Source organism: Oncorhynchus mykiss, chromosome 23, assembly GCF_057628025.1.
Source record: "Oncorhynchus mykiss isolate SJ-2025 chromosome 23, ASM5762802v1, whole genome shotgun sequence".
NCBI classification, from domain to species: domain Eukaryota; kingdom Metazoa; phylum Chordata; class Actinopteri; order Salmoniformes; family Salmonidae; genus Oncorhynchus; species Oncorhynchus mykiss.
In genome coordinates this window covers 28,906,548-28,929,850 of record NC_143044.1, presented here as the reverse complement: position 1 = coordinate 28,929,850, position 23,303 = coordinate 28,906,548, and the positions used below count along the sequence as shown (strand labels likewise).

The window sequence follows — 23,303 nt, the reverse complement described above, 5'->3', positions numbered from 1 at the left end:
CTATCATCCAGAAGGCGTGGTCAGTACAGGTGCATCAAAGCTAAGACCGAGAGATAGAAATTGTTTTTTAATCTCAAGGCCATCAGACTGTTAAACAGCCATCACTAACATTGAGTGGCTGCTGTCAACATACTGACTCATCTCTAGCCACTTTAGTAATTCAAAATTGGATGTAACAAATGTATCACTAGCCACTTTATATGTTTACATACCCTACATTACTCATCTCATATCTGGTGAACTGGTCAGGATTCCATAGCCGCAGGCAGAACAGTTGAAACTGGAGCAGCAGCACGGCTAGGTGGACTGGGGACAGCAAGGAGTCATCATGCCGGGTAGTCCTGAGGCATGGTCCTCGGGCTCAGGTCCTCCGAGAGAGAGAAAGAAAGAGAGTAAGAGAGAATTAGAGAGAGCATACTTAAATTCACACAGGACACCGGATAAGACAGGAGAAGTACTCCAGATATAACAAACTGACCCTAGCCGCTCCGACACATAAACTACTGCAGCATAAATACTGGAGGCTGAGACAGGAGGGGTCAGGAGACACTGTGGCCCCATCCGATGATACCACCGGACAGGGCCAAACAGGAAGGATATAACCCCACCCACTTTGCCAAAGCACAGCCCCCACACCACTAGAGGGATATCTTGAACCACCAACTTTCCCTAGACAAGGCCGTGTATAGCCCACAAAGATCTCCGCCACAGCACAACCCAAGGGGGGGCGCCAACCCAGACAGGAAGATCTCATCAGTGACTCAACCCACTCAAGTGACGCACCCCTCCTAGGGACGGTATGAAAGAGCACCAGTAAGCCAGTGACTCAGCCCCTGTAATAGGGTTAGAGGCAGAGAATCCCAGTGGAAAGAGGGGAACCGGCCAGGCAGAGACAGCAAGGGCGGTTCGTTGCTCCAGAGGCTTTCCGTTCACTTTCACACTCCTGGGCCAGACTACACTAAATCATATGACCCACTGAAGAGATGAGTCTTCAATAAAGACTAAACTTTGAGACCGAGTTAGCCTAGTGGTTAGAGCATTGGGCCGGTAACCGGAAGGTTGCAAGTTCAAATCCCCGAGCTGACAAGGTACAAATCTGTCGTTCTGCCCCTGAACAGGCAGTTAACCCACTGTTCCTAGGCCGTCATTGAAAATAAGAATTTGTTCTTAACTGACTTGCCTAGTAAAATAAAAAAACATGGCAGCAGACCATTCCATAAAAATTTAGCTCTATAGGAGAAAGCCCTGCCTCCAGCTGTTTGCTTAGAAATTCTAGGGACAATTAGGAGGCCTGCGTCTTGTGACCATAGCGTACGGCAGGATCAAATCAGAGAGAGAGGTAGGAGCAAGCCCATGTAATGCTTTGTAGGTTAGCAGTAAAACCTTTAAATCAGCCCTTGCCTTGACAGGAAGCCAGTGTAGGGAGGCTAGCACTGGAGTAATATGATCAAATGTTTTGGTTCTCGTCAAGATTCTAGTAGCTGCATTTAGCACTAACTGAAGTTTATTTAATGCTTTATCCGGGTAGCCGGAAAGTAGAGCATTGCAGTAGTCTAGAAGTAAAAAAAAGCATGGATTAATTTTTATGCATAATCTTTGGACAGAAAAGTGCTGATTTTTGCAATGTTACATAGATGGAAAAAAGCTGTCCTTGAAACAGTCTTGATATGTTTGTCAAAAGAGAGATCAGGGTCCAGAGTAACGCCGAGGTTCTTCACAGTTTAATTTGAGATGACTGTACAACCATTAAGATTCAACAGAAGATCTTTGTTTCTTGGGACCTAGAACAAGCATCTCTGTTTTGTCTGAGTTTAAAAGTATAAAGTTTGCAGACATCCACTTCCTCATGTCTGAAACACAGGCTTCTAGCCAGGGCAATTTTGGGGCTTCACCATGTTTCATTGAAATGTACAGCTGTGTGTCATCCACATAGCAGTGAAAGTTAACATTATGTTTTCGAATGACATCCTCAAGAGGTAAAATATATAGTGAAAACAATAGTGGTCCTAAAACAGAACCTTGAGGAACACCGAAATTTACAGTTGATTTGTCAGCGGACAAACCATTCACAGAGACAAACATATATTTCTGACAGATAAGATCTAAACCAGGCCAGAACTTGTCCGTGTAGACCAATTTGGGTTTCCAATCTCTCCAAAAGAATGTGGTGTTCGATGGTATCAAAAGCAGCACTAAGGTCTAGGAGCACGAGGACAGATGCAGAGCCTCGGTCTGATGCCATTAAAAGGTAATTTACCACCTTCACAAGTGCAGTCTCAGTGCTATGATGGGGTCTAAAACCAGACTGAAGCATTTTGTATACATTGTTTGTCTTCAGGAAGGCAGTGAGTTGCTGCGCAACAGCCTTTTCTAACATTTTTAAAAGAAATGAAAGATTCGATATAGGCCGATAGTTTTATATATTTTCTGGGTCAAGGTTTGGCTTTTTCAAGAGAGGCTTTATTACTGCCACTTTTAGTGAGTTTGGTACACATCCGGTGGATAGAGAGCCGTTTATTATGTTCAACATAGGAGGGCCAAGCACAGGAAGCAGCTCTTTCAGTAGTTTAGTTGGAATAGGGTCCAGTATGCAGCTTGAAGGTTTAGAGGCCATGATTATTTTCATCAGTGTCAAGAGATATAGTACTAAAACACTTGAGTGTCTCTCTTGATCCTAGGCCCTGGCAGAGTTGTGCAGACTCAGGAGCTGACTCCACTGAGCTGTGGAGGAATATGCAGATTTAAAGAGGAGTCCGTAATTTGCTTTCTAATAATCATGATCTTTTCCTCAAAGACGTTCATGAATTTATTACAGCTGAAGTGAAAGCCATCCTCACTTGGGGAATGCTGCTTTTTAGTTAGCTTTGCGACAGTATCAAAAATAAATTTCGGATTGTTCTTATTTTCCTCAATTAAGTTGGAAAAATTGGATGATCGAGCAGCAGTAAGGGCTCTTCGATACTGCACGGTACTGTCTTTCCAAGCTAGTCGGAAGATTTCCAGTTTGGTGTGGCGCCATTTCCGTTCCAATTTTCTGGAAGCTTGCTTCAGAGCTCGGGTATTTTCTGTATACCAGGGAGCTAGTTTCTTGTGAGAAATGTTTTTAGTTTTTAGGGGTGCAACTGCATCTAGGGTATTGCGCAAGGTTAAATTGAGTTCCTCAGGTGGTTAACTGATTTTTCTCCTCTGACGTCCTTGGGTAGGCAGAGGGAGTCTGGAAGGGCATCAAGGAATCTTTGTGTTGTCTGTGAATTTATAGCACGACTTTGATGCTCCTTGGTTGGGGTCTGAGCAGATTATTTGTTGCGATTGCAAACATAATAAAATGGTGGTCCGATAGTCCAGGATTATGAGGAAAAACATTAAGATACACATTTATTCCATGGGACAAAACTAGGTCCAGAGTATGACTGTGACAGTGAGTAGGTCCAGAGACATGTTGGACAAAACCCAGAGTTGACAATGGCTCCGAAAGCCTTTTGGGGTGGGTCTGTGGGCTTTTCCATGTGAATATTAAAGTCAGCAAAAATATGAATATTATCTGCTGACTACAAGGTCCGATAGGAATTCAGGGAACTCAGTGAGGAATGCTGTATATGGCCCAGGAGGCCTGTAAACAGTAGCTATAAAAAGTGATTGAGTAGGCTGCATAGATTTCATGACTAGAAGCTCAAAAGATGAAAACGTCTTGTATAAGGTAGTTGTTGTGAAATTGTTAGATTACTTTTTAGATATTACTGCATGGTCGTAACTAGAAGCACAAGCATTTCACTACACTCACATTAACATCTGCTAACCATTTGATATATTGGACCAGCTAATCTGGCATTTGCCAGATGGCCAATCCGCCCCTGTGTGATAGGATGGAGACTTGCTTAACTAGACTAAAAGTTGCCACTTCTATACTATTCAAGCGTAGGCCTATATTTTTAGGGCGTGGAACATAATTCTTTACATCTGAACTGATTTGTTTTATTTATGTAAATGAGCAGATTTGATCCATCCTTAATATGTAACGTATAAAATATGTTTACATTGATAAGATTGGTTCCTTTGGAGCGTTATGCCATTCAACAGTAATGTACATTTGGTATGCCACTAGCACCCTCTAGTGAATTAAAGGTCTCATTCCACAATGAGCATTTATCAAGGAAACATAGAACCAAGTAACCAAGATAAATACTGTACTTAGTGCTGTACACAGATTTATTCAATGAGACATTCCAACCAAATGCTAACATTCACTTCAATGTCATATTACTTTCTTAATGTTCTACTGTCATGTCAGCACAGCAAATCACACTTCTTTCATTTTACATTTCTCACAAAAACAAAAATTATTTCAGACAAATGCAGATATACCACATTTGGAAACGTAAGAACCCTTGTTAATGTTTGTAGAGCAGATGGAAGTATAGTTTACACTTAAATATAGTGAACTTGTGTTCATTACATTTACCATGAACAGAATAAAAATATTTACATATCCAATTACACATCAGATTTCATTTTGTTATGGTTTATCTGTAACAGTATATACAACTTCAATACACCGGCTTCACCTTCGCAATGCACACATGCAATTCTATGTTCTCCATTAAAACTCAATTACACTGAAAAAAATCTAAATGCAACATGCAACAATTTCACTGAGTTACAGTTCACAAGGAATCAGTCAATTTAAATCAATTCATTAGGCCCTAATACATGGATTTCACAACTGGGAATATAGATATGCATATTTTGGTCACAGATAAATAATGTAAATAAAAGTAGGGGCGTGGATCTGAACATCAGTCACTATCTGGTGTGACCACCATATGCATCATTCAGTGCAACATCTCTTTCGCATATAGTTGATCAGGCTATGATTATGGCATGTTGTCCCCCTCCTTTGAGGTGGTGGCGGATGAATAGCACGATAATGGGCCTCGAGATCTCGTCACGGTATCTCTGTGCATTCAAATTGCCAACAATAAAATGCAATTGTTTGTTGTCCGTAGCTTATGCCTGCACATACCATAACCCCACCGCCACCATGGGGCACTCTGTTCACAACGTGGACATCAGCAAACCGCTCACACACACACAGGATGCCATATACACAGTCTGCACGGTACAGTTGAAAACGGGATTCATCCGTGAAGAGCACACTTCTCCAGCGTGCCAGTGGCTATTGAAGGTGAGCATTTGCCTACTGAAATTGATTACGACACCGAACTGCAGTCAGGTCAAGACCTTGGTGAGGAACGAGCACGCAGATTAGTTTCCCTGAGACGGTTTCTGATTTTTTTTTGCAGAAATTCATCAGTTGTGCAAACCCACAGTTTCATCGGCTGTCTGGGGGGCTGGTCTCAGACAAAGAAGCTGGATGCAGAGGTCCTGGGCTGGCGTGGTTACAAGTGGTCTACAGCTGAGGCCGGTTGGACTTACTGCCAAATTCTCTTAAACGACATTGACATGACTTACGGTAGAGAAATTAAACATTAAATTCTCTGGCAACAGCTCTGGTGGACACTCCCTCAACTTGACTGCACAAAGGAGAAATGCCCACTAACATGGATGTAAACAAATTTGTGCACAAAAGTTGAGATTAATACGTTTTTTTGTGCGTACGGAACATTTTTGGGATTTTTATTTCAGCTCATGAAACCTGGGACCAACACTTTACATGTTGCGTTTATATTTTTGTTTAGTGTAGTTTGGACCACTTCTTTGTTCAGCCAGATATTTAGGCTCTCTTTTCACGTACATCATTGATGTGGACAACACATTAATTCATTGATTACAGCTGTGACAATTGGTTTATTTGCCCCGATTGACTGGGTCTCCAAAAAGTTCTGGGCATCGCTCCTCTCCTTTTGAGATACTGTCACACTTGCGGAGTAAGTCGTAGTTTATTTTGTCAGTTATTACGCTGTCCTGCTTGTATTGAGTGTGCTTGTCGACAAACTCCCTCATCCACTTTGCTATGGTCATCAGTTCACCTACATCAGCAACAAGGAGAAAGAGAGAAATATGATTTTGGCAGGGATTTTATCATTAAGATGTTACACTAATATATACACCAAAAACAAACAAGTTAATGTTTGGCATTTATAATTCTATACATTTTCATGTGGCTTCAGTTCAGATTCAACATTAATGCACAAAGAGCTACCAAACCATTTTGACAGTGTTAGGGAGCTAAATGTGCCTTCCACTATTAGAATGCTGCGTGCTTTTCCGAAATCCTATGGGCCACAAAAACATGTTACCCAACCCAGTGTCAAATTGTCATTGTCCATTTGCTAAATATAGTGTACCTGAGGCGCGTCTCTTGATGAGCTTCAGGTAGTTCAGGATGGTGCATCTTGTATCGACGTCCACCTCCATGTTTTCCAGGTAGCAGTTAAGGATTGGTATCAGCCCTTGAAAAACTCCTTCCTAAATGATAAGAAACAACAACTGTTATAGTTGAAACTCAAGAGTGCAGACAGAATGTTATCCTACGGAAGCTAGATCTACTCCGGCTTTTAGAAATCTAGCCAGCTTCACATTCCAGGCCAGGCTTCATCCATACTAAGAAGGTGGATATTGTTGTCCGCCCAGGGTCGCCATGTCCATGGTTTGCCCGCAAAAATGGGCTACTTTGAAAACAATGTCACAGGGTGAAAACGTATTGGTCGGAGGTTGCAGGATATTGGGCCACTTCTAAATTGCACCGCAGCTGCCATTGAATTATTCTTTAATTATTATTATTTTATTTCACTGTGACCTGCTACGGCTGACTATCAGGCAGTGAGTGGTGGGGAGGGAGGCAGTCATGACAAGTGATTTGAAAACAACAATTTAATTAGCACTAGCTAGATACTTCTCCCACTATAATTCTTGTTTGCCTCGTTCGTTGTATCCTGACCGCCCCCCCAGTCCTACTAATCACTAGCCTACTAGACACAGCAAGGGAGAGAAACTAAGAAATAGTGATCCAACAGTTTCAGAGAGAAGATCGAAGAATGTGCTTTCTCACTTGGTATGTTGCCAGGGCTTTAAATTAAAGTTGTTCAGTCCTCCCGGGGACGCAAAAAAAAATTATGTCTGGGATGGTTTAAACAGATTCTGGGACAGTTCTGGGACAACTACCGTACATCAAATATTTAAAAAGCAATAATGCTAATGCAACAGATCAGAACATTGATCTTAAAATGTTTATAAAATATTATTTCTTCACATTATAAGTGCAGCAATGCGCATACGGCAGTAGGTTACGGGAGAAGGTTCCAAAATGCAATTAGCGGGAACACACTGTTCTAAAACGCGCATGGCACATGCAAGCGTTTTCATGTGACAGAGATTAAAATATGTTATAAATTTAGAAAGCGGAGATCTAAAGATGCAACAACTAGTATGGGTGTCTAATATGAGAAGGATGTGCCTTTGCCTGGTGGACAAGGAAGTCGATTTGAAAACCAATAGAATAATAGAAAATACTGGTTTTATAGTGAATACACATTTTATAGTGTTTATAAAAGAATTCCCTCAACATATGGTCTGATTTTTGCCTTATAAAATGACGTAAAACCTCCAGGTTTTGAACAGTTAAGTTTATGGTTAAATAGTTGCAAAATGGGTAATGTGTGCGTTGTGCAAGACACTGGCCTTTCTCTTGGCTCATGGCCATTTGATCTGAACTAATCATTCAGAGTATATCAACATAATCAATACTTTATGTGAATTATCTGACATTACTGTCAAATATGACTGGCTTTTAGACTTTATGTATTTCAAAGTTTCATTGAAGTTAAGCTACATTTTCTGGCACCTCCATGTCAGCATCGGTGTGGACATGATAGGCTACACTTTTACATGTAGGTTAATTATTTCTGTACATTTATGCAAAATATTATTCCAATGTTGGCCTTTTTAGAGGATAATTTTTTTATGTACATTTCTGGCTCAGTTGACAGCTGTATTTATCTATCAGTAGTAGGCAACTCATTAACTTTTGTGAAGGACCTAGGTCCTATGACCATAGCCATGTTGGCATATCAACCCCCCAAAAAATAAACTCGGCAAAAAAAGAAATCCCTTTCAAAGATAATTTGTAAAAATGCAAATAACTTCACAGATCTTCATTGTAAAGGGTTTAAATACTGTTTCCCAGTCTTGTTCAATGAACCATAAATAATTAATGAACAAGCACCTGTGGAACAGTCGTTAAGACACTAACAGCTTGCAGATGGTAGGCAATTAAGGTCACAGTTATGAAAACTTAGGACACTAAAGAGGCCTTTCTACTGACTCTGAAAAACACCAAAAGAAAGATTCCCAGGGTCCCTGCTCATCTGCGTGAACGTGCCTTAGGCATGCTGCAAGGAGGCAAGAGGACTGCAGATGTAGCCAGGGCAATAAATTGCTATGTCCATACTGTGAGACGCCTAAGACAGCGCTACAGGGAGACAGGACGGACAGCTGATTGTCCTCACAGTAGCAGACCACGTGTAACAACACCTGCACAGGATCGGTACATCCAAACATCACAGCTGCGGGACAGGTACAGGATGGAAACTGCCCGCGTTACACCAGGAACGCACAATCCCTCCATCAGTGCTCAGACTGTCCACAATAGGCTGAGAGAGGCTGGACTGAGGGCTTTTAGGCCTGTTGTAAGGCAGGTCCTCACCAGACATCACCGGCAACAACGTCACCTATGGGCACAAACCCACCGTTACTGGACCAGACAGAGGCAGGTAGTGTTCTCCTGGCTTCCGCCAAACCCAGATTCTTTCGTCAGAATGCTAGATGGTGAAGTGTATTTCATCACTCCAGAGAACGCGTTTCCACTGCTCCAGAGTCCAATGGCGGCAAACTTTACACCACTTCGCGGCTGAGCCATTGTTGCTCTTAGATGTTTCCACTTCACAATAACAGCACTTACAGTTGACGGGGGCAGCTCTAGCAGGGCAGAAATGTGACGAACTGACTTGTTGGAAATGTGGCATCCTATGAAATGTGGCATCCTATTTAGTTAGTCTTCAACTCATGGCTCAGACACTTCATTCAGGATAAATGGAGTTATCCCTGAGTTAGCCTGATCGAAGCAGGTTAGTTCTGAAGGATTTGTTGCCATATAAATTTACCTGGCTAAAAGGTGAGCCACTTTCGTGGTACCAGTTATCCACATTTGAACTCAAGAGTTGACTAAAGTTACCTTACGAACTCCTCAAACCTGATTTGCAGTAAAGGGCTCAGGAGAATGATATATTAAATTAGAAATATTATTAATAAGCACCTTTCCATTGATGATTGTGTCAATGCTCATCAGTATGTACTCATTGTCACCCTCACTGTCCAAGCCGTTCTGGGCCGCTGAGGAGCTATCGAGGACAGGATTACAGCCTATGACACAAGAGAAGAGGAAGCATTAAACTGTTTAGGCATTTTGATAAAACGCGCCCAGACCAGGTTTCAAAACACTGGACTTGTATCATCTCACCTTTATAGATGTCCTTCCGGAAGTAAAACATGCCCTCTTGGACTGCATTTCTTTCCTGGGCCACTTTCATGTTTTCGTCAACCTGTTCAAAGACAAGACAAAGCACACTAAAACAAATGGTGTTATATCACAGACCTATACAGTGCATTCGGAAAGTATTCAGACCCATTACATTTTTCCACATTTTGTTAGGTTACAGCCTTATTCTAAAATTGATTAAATAGTTTTCCTCATCAATTTACACACAATACCCCATTATGACAAAGCAAAAAACAGGTTTAGAAATTTTAGCAAAGGTATTAAAAATTAGAAAACAGAAATACCGTATTTACGTAAGTATTCAGACCCATTGCTATGAGACTCGAAAGTGAATGTACTGGGAACTCCACAAAAACAACCAGTCTAACTTAATTTAATTTCATAAAATTCAGCGAATGAAAAGTGTAACAAGAACAACCACATTCTCACCTTTGACAAGGGGATGAGAAAGTCTAGTTTATAGGACAGGATAACCCTGGTGAGCAGGACGATGAAAACAACGTAAGCAGAGTTTTCAAAATCGGTAAGTTGCACCTGAAATAAAAGAAAACGTCCACTAAATATTTCTACACTAACATTGTACAAAAATAAGTTAAGACACAGTACATGTAAATCCTGTTGCAAGTATTGTTTGTTCACGTAACACTATTTAGCAGACATACATAAATTGCCAATGAGCGCATTTCAGGTAAATATCCAAATTATATTCAATCTTTTGTGTCAGAGTTGTAAGGCTTATGCTACCTCCATGGGGCGGAACTCAACTCGCCATCCGATGTCCGAGTTTGGAGGAGGAGGTTTGAACCTCATTGTCTGCCAGTTGGTTGACTGCAGATTCTACAAGAGAGACGTGACATGGAAAATACATTTTGATTATATAAACGAAAAATCCTCCTTTTAAAATCTGTCACAAGCATTGGTTTGGTTTTCAGCAGTAATACAGCCACAGTAAGTCAGTATAGGGTGGGTATCATTTTAACCTCAAAGTGATCCGACTCATTTTCATCATCCAGGTGAATTTTCTCCTCAAAGAGTGACAGCGGATCCCGGATGAAAAGATGGGCTATGTGTTGGGCCAGCAGTTTGTCGATCCCTACAAAACACAGATTCTGATCACTTCTCTATAGAACATTTTATGATTAAAACAAATCCAATAAAAAATGTTGTAAACATTGTCGTACAGGCAGTTTCAATGCTTAAACAATACATAACTTTTTGTATGATTATTTTACTACTCATTTTAAAATAATATATTTTCCCCAGTCACTTATCATTCAACATGTTCTATTACTGATGTCTTTGTTACAGTGTTTACCTGCATCCAGTAACTGTTTGTTGATCTCCTCGTCTATTGTCAGATCTATGTCATTGTACTTATCGCCACAACTGGAGAGGTAGCTGTCGATTGAATCATATCTTGATTTCAAGATTCGAAATTTGTTGCTTTTCAAAGGCTGCAAAGACAACATTTTCATAGAAATTAAAAAAGACCATGAATATGAAAAGTAGGAAAATCTTCTGACAATTCAACAAACAAATAACTGAAAACCTGCTCTGACTAACGTTACAATTGAACACCAGGAAATCAACAGAGAAATTCATAATGCCTATCTGAGCCGGACACTCAACCCCCTGAAGCAACTAGTGGCAAGGTCATGCTTCTTTAATTAGGGGACAGTTTTTCATGATTCATCTGCTCACCTCCAGCCCTCTCTCTTCCCCGGTCCTGTCATCCACCGAGGCAGAAATAACTCCCCAGCGACAATCAATGTCTGACACATAGCCTCTGTAAAACGGCGAAGCAGCACTAAGGGCCATCTGTAAACGATCAACAATTAGCTTTCCAGTTTCCACCACACAAAAAGCACTCGAAACAACCAAAGCATTATTGAATACTGTAATGATTCAAACAAAGCCATTTACGACACCTTTGATTAAAAAAATTACTACTTGATGCAATTTTTTCTGTACATTTTCTAAGCATATCTTACCACTATGGGGCAGAATGTTGCTAGTTGGTCATAAAGGTACCTCGCCTCTTCAATGCTGCAAGCTTGGAATGTCACCTGGAAAAACATAAAAAGGTTCAAGTTAATTTAAGGACTAATCAACAGGCTTATATAAACATGCCCACAACCTTTAAAAAATATTCTCTAGTCTAGTATATGAACACGTAATTTATGATGTGCGACTGAAAAAAGGAACATGCATCCAAAGACAAACAAATAACGACAGTATACAATGTTACTATTAGTATAATGTGTAGCATATACCTGAAGACAGCAGTTGCCCATTCCGAAGCCCATGGCATCCATGTAGATGTGATCAGGGAGAGCTGCTCTGGCGGCCTCCCCATCATCCTCTGGAAACTTCTCCACAAATGGAGATGGAGTGCACTTGTCTTTAAAGACTAACAAGGAGAAAGAAGCACAGTGAAAAATAGATACCGATAAGTATGTATCCTAAATTTGACCAGTGAAAATGACAAAATGTATTTGACTGAGTGGTGTAATTGTTAAGTGCAAATGGTGAAGACCGGTTTTTATTTACACTTACTGGGTACGTTGATCACTACCTTCTCTCCTCTTCTGTGACGAATGTTTCTGGTCAGGGTGCTGAAAAAAACATTCAAATTTCTGTTTTCAAGGGAATTCAAAAAAAGAGCTCAAACTTGACATATCATAGCAGTGAGACAACATACTGCAAATATACACACAAAAGTATGTGGACACCCCTTCAAATTAGTGGATTTGGCTATTTCAGCCACACCTGCTGACAGGTGTATACAATCGAGCACAAAGCCATGCAATCTCCATAGACAAACATTGACAGTAGAACAGCCTTTCTGAAGAGCTCAGTGACTTTCAACACGGCACTGTCATAGGATGCCACCTTTCCAACAAGTCAGTTCATCAGATTTCTGCCCTGCTGGAGCTGCCCTGGTCAAGTGTAAGTGCTGTTATTGTGAAGTGGAAACATCTAGGAGCAACAACATCTCAGCCAGACCTCAGTAATGATCTTGTGGCTGAATAGAAGCAAGTCCCCGCAGCAATGTTCCAACTAGTGGTTGACCGATTAATCTGAATGGACGATTAATTTGGGCCGATTTCAAGTTTTCATAACAATCGGAAAATCGGTATTTTGGGCGCCGATTTTGCAGATTTAAATGTATTTTTAGACCTTTAACTAGGCAAGTCAGTTAAGAACACATTCTTATTTTCAATGATGGCCTAGGAACAGTGGGTTAACTACCTTGTTCAGATTTTCACCTTGTCGGCTCGGGGGATCCAAACTTGCAACCTTACAGTTAACTAGTCCAACGCTCTAACCACCTGCCTCTCATTGCACTCCACGAGGAGCCTGCCTGTTACGTGAATGCAGTAGAAGCCAAGGTAAGTTGCTAGCTAGCATTAAACTTATCTTATAAAAAACAACCAATCAATCATAATCACTAGTTATAACTACACATGGTTGATGATATTACTTGTTTATCTAGCATGTCCTGCGTTGCATATAATCGATGCAACGCTGGGGGATGATTTAACAAAAGCGCATTTGCGAAAAAAGCACAATCGTTGGACGACTGGACCTAACCATAAACACCAATGCCTTTCTTAAAATCAATACACAGAAGTATATATTTTTAAACCTGCATATTTAGCTAAAAGAAATCCAGGTTAGCATGCAATATTAACCAGGTGAATTTGTTTAATTTCTCTTGCGTTCATTGCACGCAGAGTCAGGGTATATGCAACAGTTTGGGCTGCCTGGCTCATTACAAACTAATTTGCCAGAATTTTACATAATTATGACATAACATTGAAGGTAGTGCAATGTAACAAGAATATTTAGACTTAGGGATGCCACCCATTAGATAAAATACTGACCGGTTCCGTATTTCACTGAAATAAACGTTTTGTTTTTTAAATTATAGTTTCCGGATTCGACCATATTAATGACCAAAGGCTCGTATTTCTGTGTGTTATGTTATAACTAAGTGATTTGATAGAGCAGTCTGACTGAGCGATGGTAGGCAGCAGCAGGCTCGTAAGCATTCATTCAAACAGCACTTTCATGCGTTTTGCCAGCAGCTCTTGGCAAGCACAGCGCTGTTTATGACTTCAAGCCTATCAGCCTAATGGCTGGTGTAACCGATGTGAAATGGTTAGCTGGGTGTGCGCTAATAGCGTTTCAAACATCACTCGCTCTGAGAGAAATAGTCCTATAAATACTATATTAACTACAACCTAAAACCTCTTACCTTGGAATATTGAAGTCTCATGTTAAAAGGAACCACCAACTTTCATATGTTCTCATGTTCTGAGCAAGGAACTTAAACGTTAGCTTTCTTACATGGCACATATTGCACTTTTACTTTCTTCTCCACCACTTTGTTTTTGCATTCTTTAAACCAAATTGAACACGTTTCATTATTTATTTGAGGCTAAATGGATTTTTATTGATGTATTATATTAAGTTAAAATAAGTGTTCATTCAGTGTTGTTGTAATTGTCATTATTACACATTTTAAAAAAGTTAACAATTGGCCCATTAAAATCGGTATCGGCTTTTTTGGTCCTCCAATAACCGGTATCAGCGTTGAAAAATCATAATCGGTCGACCTATGGTTTCAACATCTACTGAAAAGCCTTCCCAGAAGAGTGGAGGTTGTTGTGGCAGCAAAGGGGGGACCAACTCCATATTAATGCCCATGATTTTGGACAGATGTTCGACGAGCAGGTGTCCACATACTTTTGGTCATGTAGTGTATATGTGGAACAAAGGTAGCGCAGTGTCTTATACTCAGCTGGCCCCTCCCCAGATTGTGTTAAAACGCTCTACAACAAAGCTTTTAGTGTCCAACATGCTTTCTCTGCCCTTAACCTTGTTCTGAACACCTGCAAAACAAAAGGTCATGTGGTTTGGTAAGAAGAATGCCCCTCTCCCCACCAGTGTGCTTACTACCTCTGAGGGTTTAGAGCTTGATGTAGTCACCTCATATCTGTACTTGGGAGTATGGCTAGATGGTACATTGTCCTTCTCTCAGCAAACATCAAAGCTGCAGGCTAAGGTTAAATCTTGACTTGGTTTCCTCTATTGTTGTCGTTCCTCTTTCAACTCAGCTGCCAAACTAACGCTGATTCAGATGACCATCCTACCCATGCTAGACTACGGAGACGTAATTTATAGATTGGCAGGTAAGGGCACTCTCGAGCGGCAAGATGTTCTTTACAGTTGGGAAAAAAACTGAAAAATTGGGCGTGCAAAATTATTCAGCCCCTTAACTTTCAGTGCAGCAAACTCTCTCCAGAAGTTCAGTGAGGATCTCTGAATGATCCAATGTTGACCTAAATGACTAATGATGATAAATACAATCCACCTGTGTGTAATCAAGTCTCCGTATAAATGCACCTGCACTGTGATAGTCTCAGAGGTCCATCAAAAGCGCAGAGAGCATCATGAAGAACAAGGAACACACCAGGCAGGTCCGAGATAATGTTGTGAAGAAGTTTAAAGCCGGACTTGGATACAAAAAGATTTCCCAAGCTTTAAACATCCCAAGGAGCACTGTGCAAGCGATAATATTGAAATGGAAGGAGTATCAGACCACTGCAAATCTACCAAGACCTGGCCGTCCCTCTAAACTTTCAGCTCATACAAGGAGAAGACTGATCAGAGATGCAGCCAAGAGGCCCATGATCACTCTGGATGAACTGCAGAGATCTACAGCTGAGGTGGGAGACTCTGTCCATAGGACAACAATGAGTCGTATATTGCACAAATCTGGCCTTTATGGAAGAGTGGCAAGAAGAAAGCCATTTCTTAAAGATATCCATAAAAAGTGTCGTTTAAAGTTTGCCACAAGCCACCTGGGAGCCACACCAAACATGTGGAAGAAGGTGCTCTGGTCAGATGAAACCAAAATTGAACTTTTTGGCAACAATGCAAAACGTTATGTTTGGCGAAAAGCAACACAGCTCATCACAATGAACACACCATCCCCACTGTCAAACATGGTGGTGGCAGCATCATAGTTTGGGCCTGCTTTTCTTCAGCAGGGACAGGGAAGATGGTTAAAATTGATGGGAAGATGGATGGAGCCAAATACAGGACCATTCTGGAAGAAAACCTGATGGAGTCTGCAAAAGACCTGAGACTGGGATGGAGATTTGTCTTCCAACAAGACAATGATCCAAAACATAAAGCAAAATCTACAATGGAATGGTTCAAAAATAAACATATTCAGGTGTTAGAATGGCCAAGTCAAAGTCCAGACCTGAATCCAATCGAGAATCTGTGGAAAGAACTGAAAACTGCTGTTCACAAATGCTCTCCATCCAACCTCACTGAGCTCGAGCTGTTTTGCAAGGAGGAATGGGAAAAAAATGTCAGTCTCTCGATGTGCAAAACTGATAGAGACATACCCCAAGCGACTTACAGCTGTAATCGCAGCAAAAGGTGGCGCTACAAAGTATTAACTTAAGGGGGCTGAATAATTTTGCACGCCCAATTTTTCAGTTTTTGATTTGTTAAAAAAAAGTTTGAAATATCCAATAAATGTCGTTCCACTTCATGATTGTGTCCCACTTGTTGTTGATTCTTCACAAAAAAATACAGTTTTATATCTTTATGTTTGAAGCCTGAAATGTGGCAAAAGGTCGCAAAGTTCAAGGGGGCCAAATACTTTCGCAAGGCACTGTATGTATGTATATATATATATATATATAATACATTTAAAAAAAGGGCAAATATATATATTTGTTTTTTTAAACAGTGCCCATCCCCGCAGGAGGCCTTTTGGTAGGCCGTCATTGTAAATAAGGATTTGTTCTTAACCGACTTGTCTAGTTAAAGGTTAAATAATACACACAGAGTTGAAGTCGGAAGTTTACATACACCTAAGCCAAATACATTTAAACTCAGTTTCCCAATTCCTGACATTTAATCCAAGTAAAAGTTCCCTGTCTTAGGTGAGTTAGGATCACCACCTAATTTTAAGAATGTGAAATGTCAGAATAATAGTAGAGAGAATTATTTATTTCAGCTTTTATTTCTTTCATCACATTCCCTGTGGGTAGGACGTTTACATACACTCAATTATTATTTGGTAGCATTGCCTTTAAATTGTTTAACTTGGGTCAAACGTTTTGGGTAGCCTTCCACAAGCTTCCCACAAGTTGGATTAATTTTTCCCCATTCCTCCTGACATAGCTGGTGTAACGGATTCAGGTTTGTCAGCCTCCTTGCTCTCACATGCTTTTTCAATTCTGCCCACAAATGTTCTTTTGAATGGAGGTCAGGCCTTGTTGCTTCAATATATCCACATAATTGTCCTCCCCCATGATGCCATTTGTGAAGTGCACCTGCAGCAAAGCATCCCCGCAAGCTGCCACCCTCGTGCTTCATGGTTGGGATGGTGTTCTTCGACTTGCAAGCCTCCCCCAAGCCTCTACCCTCCAAACATGATGGTCATTATGGCCAAACAGTTCTATTGTTGTTTCATCAGACCATAGTACATTTCTCCAAAAAGTACGATCTTTGTCCCCATGTGCAGTTGCATACCGTAGTCTGGCTTTTTTTATGGCGGTTTTGGAGCAGTGGCTTCTTCCTTGCTGAGCGGCCTTTCAGGTGATGTCGATATAGGACTCGTTTTACTGTGGATATTGATACTTTTGTACCTGTTTCCTCCAGAATGTTCACAGGGTCCTTTGCTGTTGTTCTGGGGTTGATTTTCACTTTTCGCAGTAAAGTACATTCCCCTCTAAGAGACAGAACGAGTCTCCTTCCTGAGCGGTATGACGGCTGCACGGTCTCATGGTGTTAATACTTGCGTACTATTGTTTGTACAGATGAAAGTGGTACCTTCAGGCGTTTGGAAATTTCTCCCAAGAATGAACCAGACTTGTGGAGGTCTACAATGTTTTTTCTGAGGTCTTGGCTGATTTCTTTTGATTTTCCCATGATGTCAAGCAAAGAGACACTGAGTTTGAAAGTAGGCCTTGAAATACATCCACAGGTACACCTCCAATTGACTCAAATGATGTCAATTAGCCTATCAGAAGCTTCTAAAGCCATGACATCATTTTCTTGAATTTTCCAAGCTGTTTAAAGGCACAGTCAACTTAGTGTATGTATCTTCTGACCCACAGGAATTGTGATACAGTGCATATAAGTGAAATAATCTGTCTGTAAACAATTGTTGGGAAAATTACTTGTGTCAAGCACAAAGTAGATGTCCTAACTGACTTGGCAAAACTATAGTTTGTTAACAAGAAATTTGTGGAGTGGTTGACAAACAAGTTTTAATGACTCCAATCTAAGTGTATGTAAACTTCCGACATACATACATATATACATTCAAGCCTACCTGAATCTTGGGTGTCCGTTTATGGCTTCATCGGGGAAGAACAGTGATTTGGACACTCCTTTTTCAACAGGTGTTGGGTTGTACTCTGGCTGGGTGAAGCCTGGACAACCTAACCTAAAACCATTGTTACAAGAATAACAATAATGTTAAGGTACTATAAATGAAATAAACAAAGTTTCAAATGGTTGAGTGAGTGACAAAATAGGTACTAAACTACCTTGGGAATGATGTGATGGTGGCAAGGGTTTCATTCTTATTCAGCACAGATGAGGCCTCTCGCCTCCTCTTTCCCATGTTGTCCTCCACTGTGTTGAACTCTGACATCGTCCCACCGTATGGCTGCCCCGGAGTCCCTTCGATCATGTAGCTGCCATACTCTGGCCTCCAAAGGGTAGGATGGCTACAAATAAAAACAAAGCATTATAAAAAATAAAAAAGTAAAAGCCAACTTCCGTATTTAGAGGCCAAATGAATAATGTTGTCTAACAAAACAAGGTCCTTGATCAGATGGAGTCCATTGTGGTATGCTGATCTTTCACATTAAAGTAAACATGTTTTTTTAAATCTAATGTGAGACACTATGTCAGCAGGGGGGGGAAAATGCTGTGTTTGTGCTTCAGGGCACGTGCTCTTCAGTATGTGCGACAGAGGCAGTAATGAGGAATGCTACAGCTCTAGCTACAATTCCCCACTGACACTGGTATTTCCCCTGGGTTAAGTAGGCTTCACAGATTTAGGACATCATGGGCAGTTAGCAAGCAGACCTTTACTGTGGTGCTTGTACAAACACAAGTACATCAAATAGAGAAAGGCTTTTTAACCTGCAGAAGGAATTTAACAGCCCACGGTGTAGCAGGCAGGGTGACTCAATAGTGTATTTGTAGGAGCATAGTTAAAAAAAAACATTTTTTTAAAGAAAGTAAAACTCATGCTGAAGTTGCATACATGTAAAGTAGCTTTTGCATGAGCGAGCCATAAGGGAAGCTCCTTCATTTATTTTTAAAGTTGCTAAAGAGGCTAATGGAACACTGTCTTATGCAGTGACAAAATATGTCTTTAGTACCTGCAATGTAAAAAAAAAAAAAAGAAGACATTTGGTTGTTAAACTTTATGTAAATGACATGTTATAGAAGGAGCAAGACACATTGTGATTTCACTTGTTTGAGAAACCTCTAACCAGTGATTCACTTCCTCATCCTCAGTGCGCAGTACAAAGCTCTGAAAAAATATGAACAAACACTCCAGAAACACCCAAATACATCCTTTTAGAAACCTAAACGCCCTCAGTAAAGTGATGCAGGTCTTTAGATGTTGTACACATGAAATTGTGTCATTCCAAACTATATCCGCAACGTTATATTCAATTTTGTGCGACTCGAGCAGTTTTCCCCTATCCAGCTGTTCCATTTGAGTCGCAACAAAATGTAATATAGCGTTGCTGATGAAGTTCAGAATGACAGTACGGGGAAACAAAATATATTGGAAAATACAGTTGAAGTCAGAAGTATACATACACCTTAGCCAAATACATTTAAAAGCAGTTTCACAATTCCTGACCCAAGTAAACATGCCATGTCTTAGGTCTGTTAGGCTCACCACTTTATTTTAAGAATGTGAAATGTCAGAATAATAGCTTTTATTTATTTATTATGTCCCATTCCTCCTGACAGAACTGGTGTAACTGTCTGGTTTGTAGGCCTCCTTGCTCGCACACGTTTTCGGTTCTGCCCACAAGATTTCTATGGGATTGAGGTCAGCGCTTTGTGATGGCCACTCCAATACCTTGACTTTGTAGTCCTTAAGCCATTTTCCCACTTTGGAAGTATGCTTGGGGTCATTGTCCATTCGGAAGACCCATTTGCAACCAAGCTTAAACTCCCTGACTTATGTCTTGAGATGTTGCTTCAATACATCCACATGTTGTTCCTTACTCATCATGCCATCTATTTGTGCAGTGCACCAGTCCCTCCTGCAGCAAAGCACCCTCACAATATGATGCTGCCACCCCCTTGCTTCATGGTTGGGATGGTGTACTTCGTCTTGGAAGCTTCCCCATTTTCCCTCCAAACATAACAATGGTAATTATGGCCAAACAGTTCTATTTTTGTTTCATCAGCTCATAGGACATTTCTCGAAAAAGTACGATCTTCGTCCCCATTTGCAGTTGCAAACCGTAGTCTGGCTTTTTATGGCGGTTTAGGAGCAGTGATTTCTTCCTTGCTGAGTGGCCTTTCAGGTTATGTTGATATAGGACTCATTTTACTGTGGCTATAGATACTTTTGTACTTGTGAAGATCCAATCAAATTTATTTGTCACATACACATGGTTAGCAGATGTTAATGCGAGTGTAGCGAAATGCTTGTGCTTCTAGTTCTGCCAACGCAGTAATAACCAACGAGTAATCTAACCTAACAATTCCAAAACTACTACCTTATACACACACAAGTGTAAAGGGATAAAGAATATGTACAAATATATATGAATGAGTGATGGTACAGAATGGCATAGGCAAGATGCAGTAGATGGTATCGAGTACAGTATATACATATAAGATTAGTAATGTAGGGTATGTAAACATTATATTAAGTAGCATTGTTTAAAGTGGCTAGTGATATTTTACATACATTTCCATCAATTCCCATTATTAAAGTGGCTGGAGTTGAGTCAGTGTGTTGGCAGCAGCCACTCAATGTTAGTGGTGGCTGTTTAACAGTCTGATGGCCTTGAGATAGAAGCTTTTTCAGTCTCAGCTTCTGTCTCTCGGTCCCTGCTTTAATGCACCTGTACTGACCTCGCCTTCTGGATGATAGCGGGGTGAACAGGCAGTGGCTCTGGTGGTTGTTGTCCTTGATGATCTTTATGGCCTTCCTGTGACATTGGGTGGCATAGGTGTCCTGGAGGGCAGGTAGTTTGCCGCCCCGCCCCCCCGGTGATGCGTTGTGCAGACCTCACTACCCTGTGGACAGCTTTACGGTTGTGGGCGGAGCAGTTGCAGTACCAGGCGGTGATACAGCCCGACAGGATGTTCTCGATTGTGCATCTGTAGAAGTTTGTGAGTGCTTTTGGTGAATTTCTTCAGCCTCCCGAGGTTGAAGAGGCGCTGCTGCGCCTTCTTCACGACGCTGGTCTGTGTGGGTGGACCAATTCAGTTTGTCCGTGATGTGTACGCAGAGGAACTTAAAACTTACTACCCTCTCCACTACTGCCCATCGATGTGGATAGGGGGGTGCCCCCACTACTGTTTCCTGAGAGTCCACAGGTTTTGGTTGCGGGCCGTGTCAGTGGCACTGTATTGTCCTCAAAACGGGCAAAAAAGTTATTTAGTCTGCCTGGGAGCAAGACATCCTGGTCCGAGATGGGGCTGGTTTTCTTTTTGCAATCTGTGATTGACTGTAGACCCTGCCACATACCTTGTGTCTGAGCCGTTGAATTGTCACTCTACTTTGTCTCTATACTGACGCTTAGCTTGTTTGATTGCCTTGCGGAGGGAATAGCTACACTGTTTGTATTCGGTCATGTTTCCAGTCACCTTTCCCTGGTTAAAAGCAGTGGTTCGCGCTTTCAGTTTCACACGAATGCTGCCATCAATCCACAGTTTCTGGTTTGGGAATGTTTTAATCGTTGCTATGGGAATGACATCGTCAATGCACTTTCTAATTAACTCGCTTTCAGAATCAGCGTATTCGTCAATGTTGTTGTTGGAATCAATGCGGAACATATCCCAGTCCACATGACCGAAGCAGTCTTGAAGCGTGGAATCAGATTGGTCGGACCAGCGTTGAACAGACCTGAGCGCAGGAGCTTCTTGTTTTAGTTTCTGTCTGTGGGCAGGGAGCAACAAAATGGAGTCGTGGTCAGCTTTTCCGAAAGGAGGGCGGGGGAGGGCCTTATATGCGTCGCGGAAGTTAGAATAGCAATGATCCAAGGTTTTACCAGCCCTGGTTGCGCAATCGATATGCTGATACAATTTAGGGAGTCTTGTTTTCAGATTAGCCTTGTTAAAATCCCCAGCTACAATGAATGCAGCCTCAGGATGTGGTTACCAGTTTGCAAAGAGTCAAATAAAGTTTGTTCAGGGCCATCGATGTGTCTGCTTGGGGGGGGGGGGGAATATATACGGCTGTGATTATAATCGAAGAGAATTCCCTTGGGAGATAATGCGGTCGACATTTGATTGTGAGGAATTCTAAATCAGGTGAACAGAAGACCGCTTCGTTTCCCTCTTTTACGACGTCGTTGTTTTGGGTCGCAGGCTGGGATCCATTCCGTTGTCCTGGGTGGAAGGCAGAACACAGGATCCGCTTCGGGAAAGTCATATTCCTGGTCGTACTGATGGTGAGTTGACGTTGCTCTTATATTCAGTAGTTCTTTCCGACTGTATGTAATGAAACCTAAGATTACCTGGGGTACCAATGTAAGAAATAACACGTAAAAAAAAAAACTTGGTTTTCCTAGGAACGCGAAGCGAGGCGGCCATTTCTGTCTGCGCCGGAAGTATGTGATGCTGGAGGAAACAAGGTCCTTTACTGTTGTTCTGGGATTGATTTTCACTTCTCACACCACAGTACGTTCATCTCTAGGAGACAGAACGCGTCTCCTTCCTGAGCGGTATAACGGCTGTATGGTCCCATGGTGTTTATACTTGCGTACTATTGTTTGTACAGATGAATGTGGTACCTTCAGGTGTTTGGAAATTGCTCCCAAGGATGAACCAGACGACAATTTTTATTTTGAGGTCTCTTGATTTTCCCATGATGTCAAGAGGCACTGAGTTTGAAGGTAGGCCTTGAAATAAATCCACAGGTACACCTCCAATTGACTCAAATTATGTAAATTAGCCTACCTATGTTTTTGCATTATTTAAACCAAATTGAACATGTTTCAATATTTAGTTGAGGCTAAATTGATTTTATTGATGTTTTATATTAAGTTAAAATAAGTGTTAATTCAGTATTGTTGTAATGGCCATTATTACAAATAAATAAAAAAATATATATATTAAAAAAGAATTAAATAAATAAATAATAATAAAAGAAAGAAAGAAAATCGGCCGATTAATCGGTATCGGCGTTGAAAAATCATAATCGGTCGACCTCTAGTCCTAACCAACTTGCCAAAACTGTAGCTTGTTAACAAGAAATGAGTGGAGTGGTTGAAAAACGAGTTAATGACTCCAACCTAAGTGTATATAAACTTCAGACTTCAACTGTATATGCAATCACTACTCTAAGTTGCTCTGGATAAGAGCATCTAATAAATTACTAAATGTTTGATTGGGGCAAGTTTCTTAAAAATAAGTTAGATCGCAAAAACTGTCCGTACCCTTTTATAACATGGCATTTACATCAAAAACAGCGATATGAGTGTAAAATAGAACTATTATACTTTAACATAAGGCAGATAAATAGCAGCCAGTTTCA

General features: G+C 41.0%; 1 protein-coding gene across 6 annotated transcripts in view; it reads right to left on the bottom strand.

Annotated features, from left to right (window-relative positions):
- Nucleotides 1–4,188: 4,188 nt before the first annotated feature.
- LOC110502703 (glutamate--cysteine ligase catalytic subunit) overlaps nucleotides 4,189–23,303 on the bottom strand; it is a 32,867-nt gene continuing 13,752 nt past the window's right edge. For 4 of the 6 annotated variants that reach the window (XM_021580944.3, XM_021580948.3, XM_021580946.3 and 1 more), the window contains 14 exons: nucleotides 18,100–18,282; nucleotides 17,883–17,996; nucleotides 12,071–12,129; nucleotides 11,788–11,924; nucleotides 11,506–11,580; nucleotides 11,216–11,332; nucleotides 10,830–10,968; nucleotides 10,495–10,607; nucleotides 10,259–10,351; nucleotides 9,944–10,048; nucleotides 9,476–9,557; nucleotides 9,272–9,378; nucleotides 6,306–6,426; nucleotides 4,189–5,987 (listed from right to left, as the gene is read on the bottom strand). In XM_021580944.3, coding sequence (XP_021436619.1) covers nucleotides 5,806–5,987; nucleotides 6,306–6,426; nucleotides 9,272–9,378; nucleotides 9,476–9,557; nucleotides 9,944–10,048; nucleotides 10,259–10,351; nucleotides 10,495–10,607; nucleotides 10,830–10,968; nucleotides 11,216–11,332; nucleotides 11,506–11,580; nucleotides 11,788–11,924; nucleotides 12,071–12,129; nucleotides 17,883–17,996; nucleotides 18,100–18,282 — 1,627 coding nt within the window. In that variant the 3' untranslated portion in view covers nucleotides 4,189–5,805. The remainder of the gene's footprint in view (nucleotides 5,988–6,305; nucleotides 6,427–9,271; nucleotides 9,379–9,475; nucleotides 9,558–9,943; nucleotides 10,049–10,258; nucleotides 10,352–10,494; nucleotides 10,608–10,829; nucleotides 10,969–11,215; nucleotides 11,333–11,505; nucleotides 11,581–11,787; nucleotides 11,925–12,070; nucleotides 12,130–17,882; nucleotides 17,997–18,099; nucleotides 18,283–23,303) is intronic. The other 2 variants (XM_090217244.1, XM_090217245.1) reach the window with 1 other exon arrangement.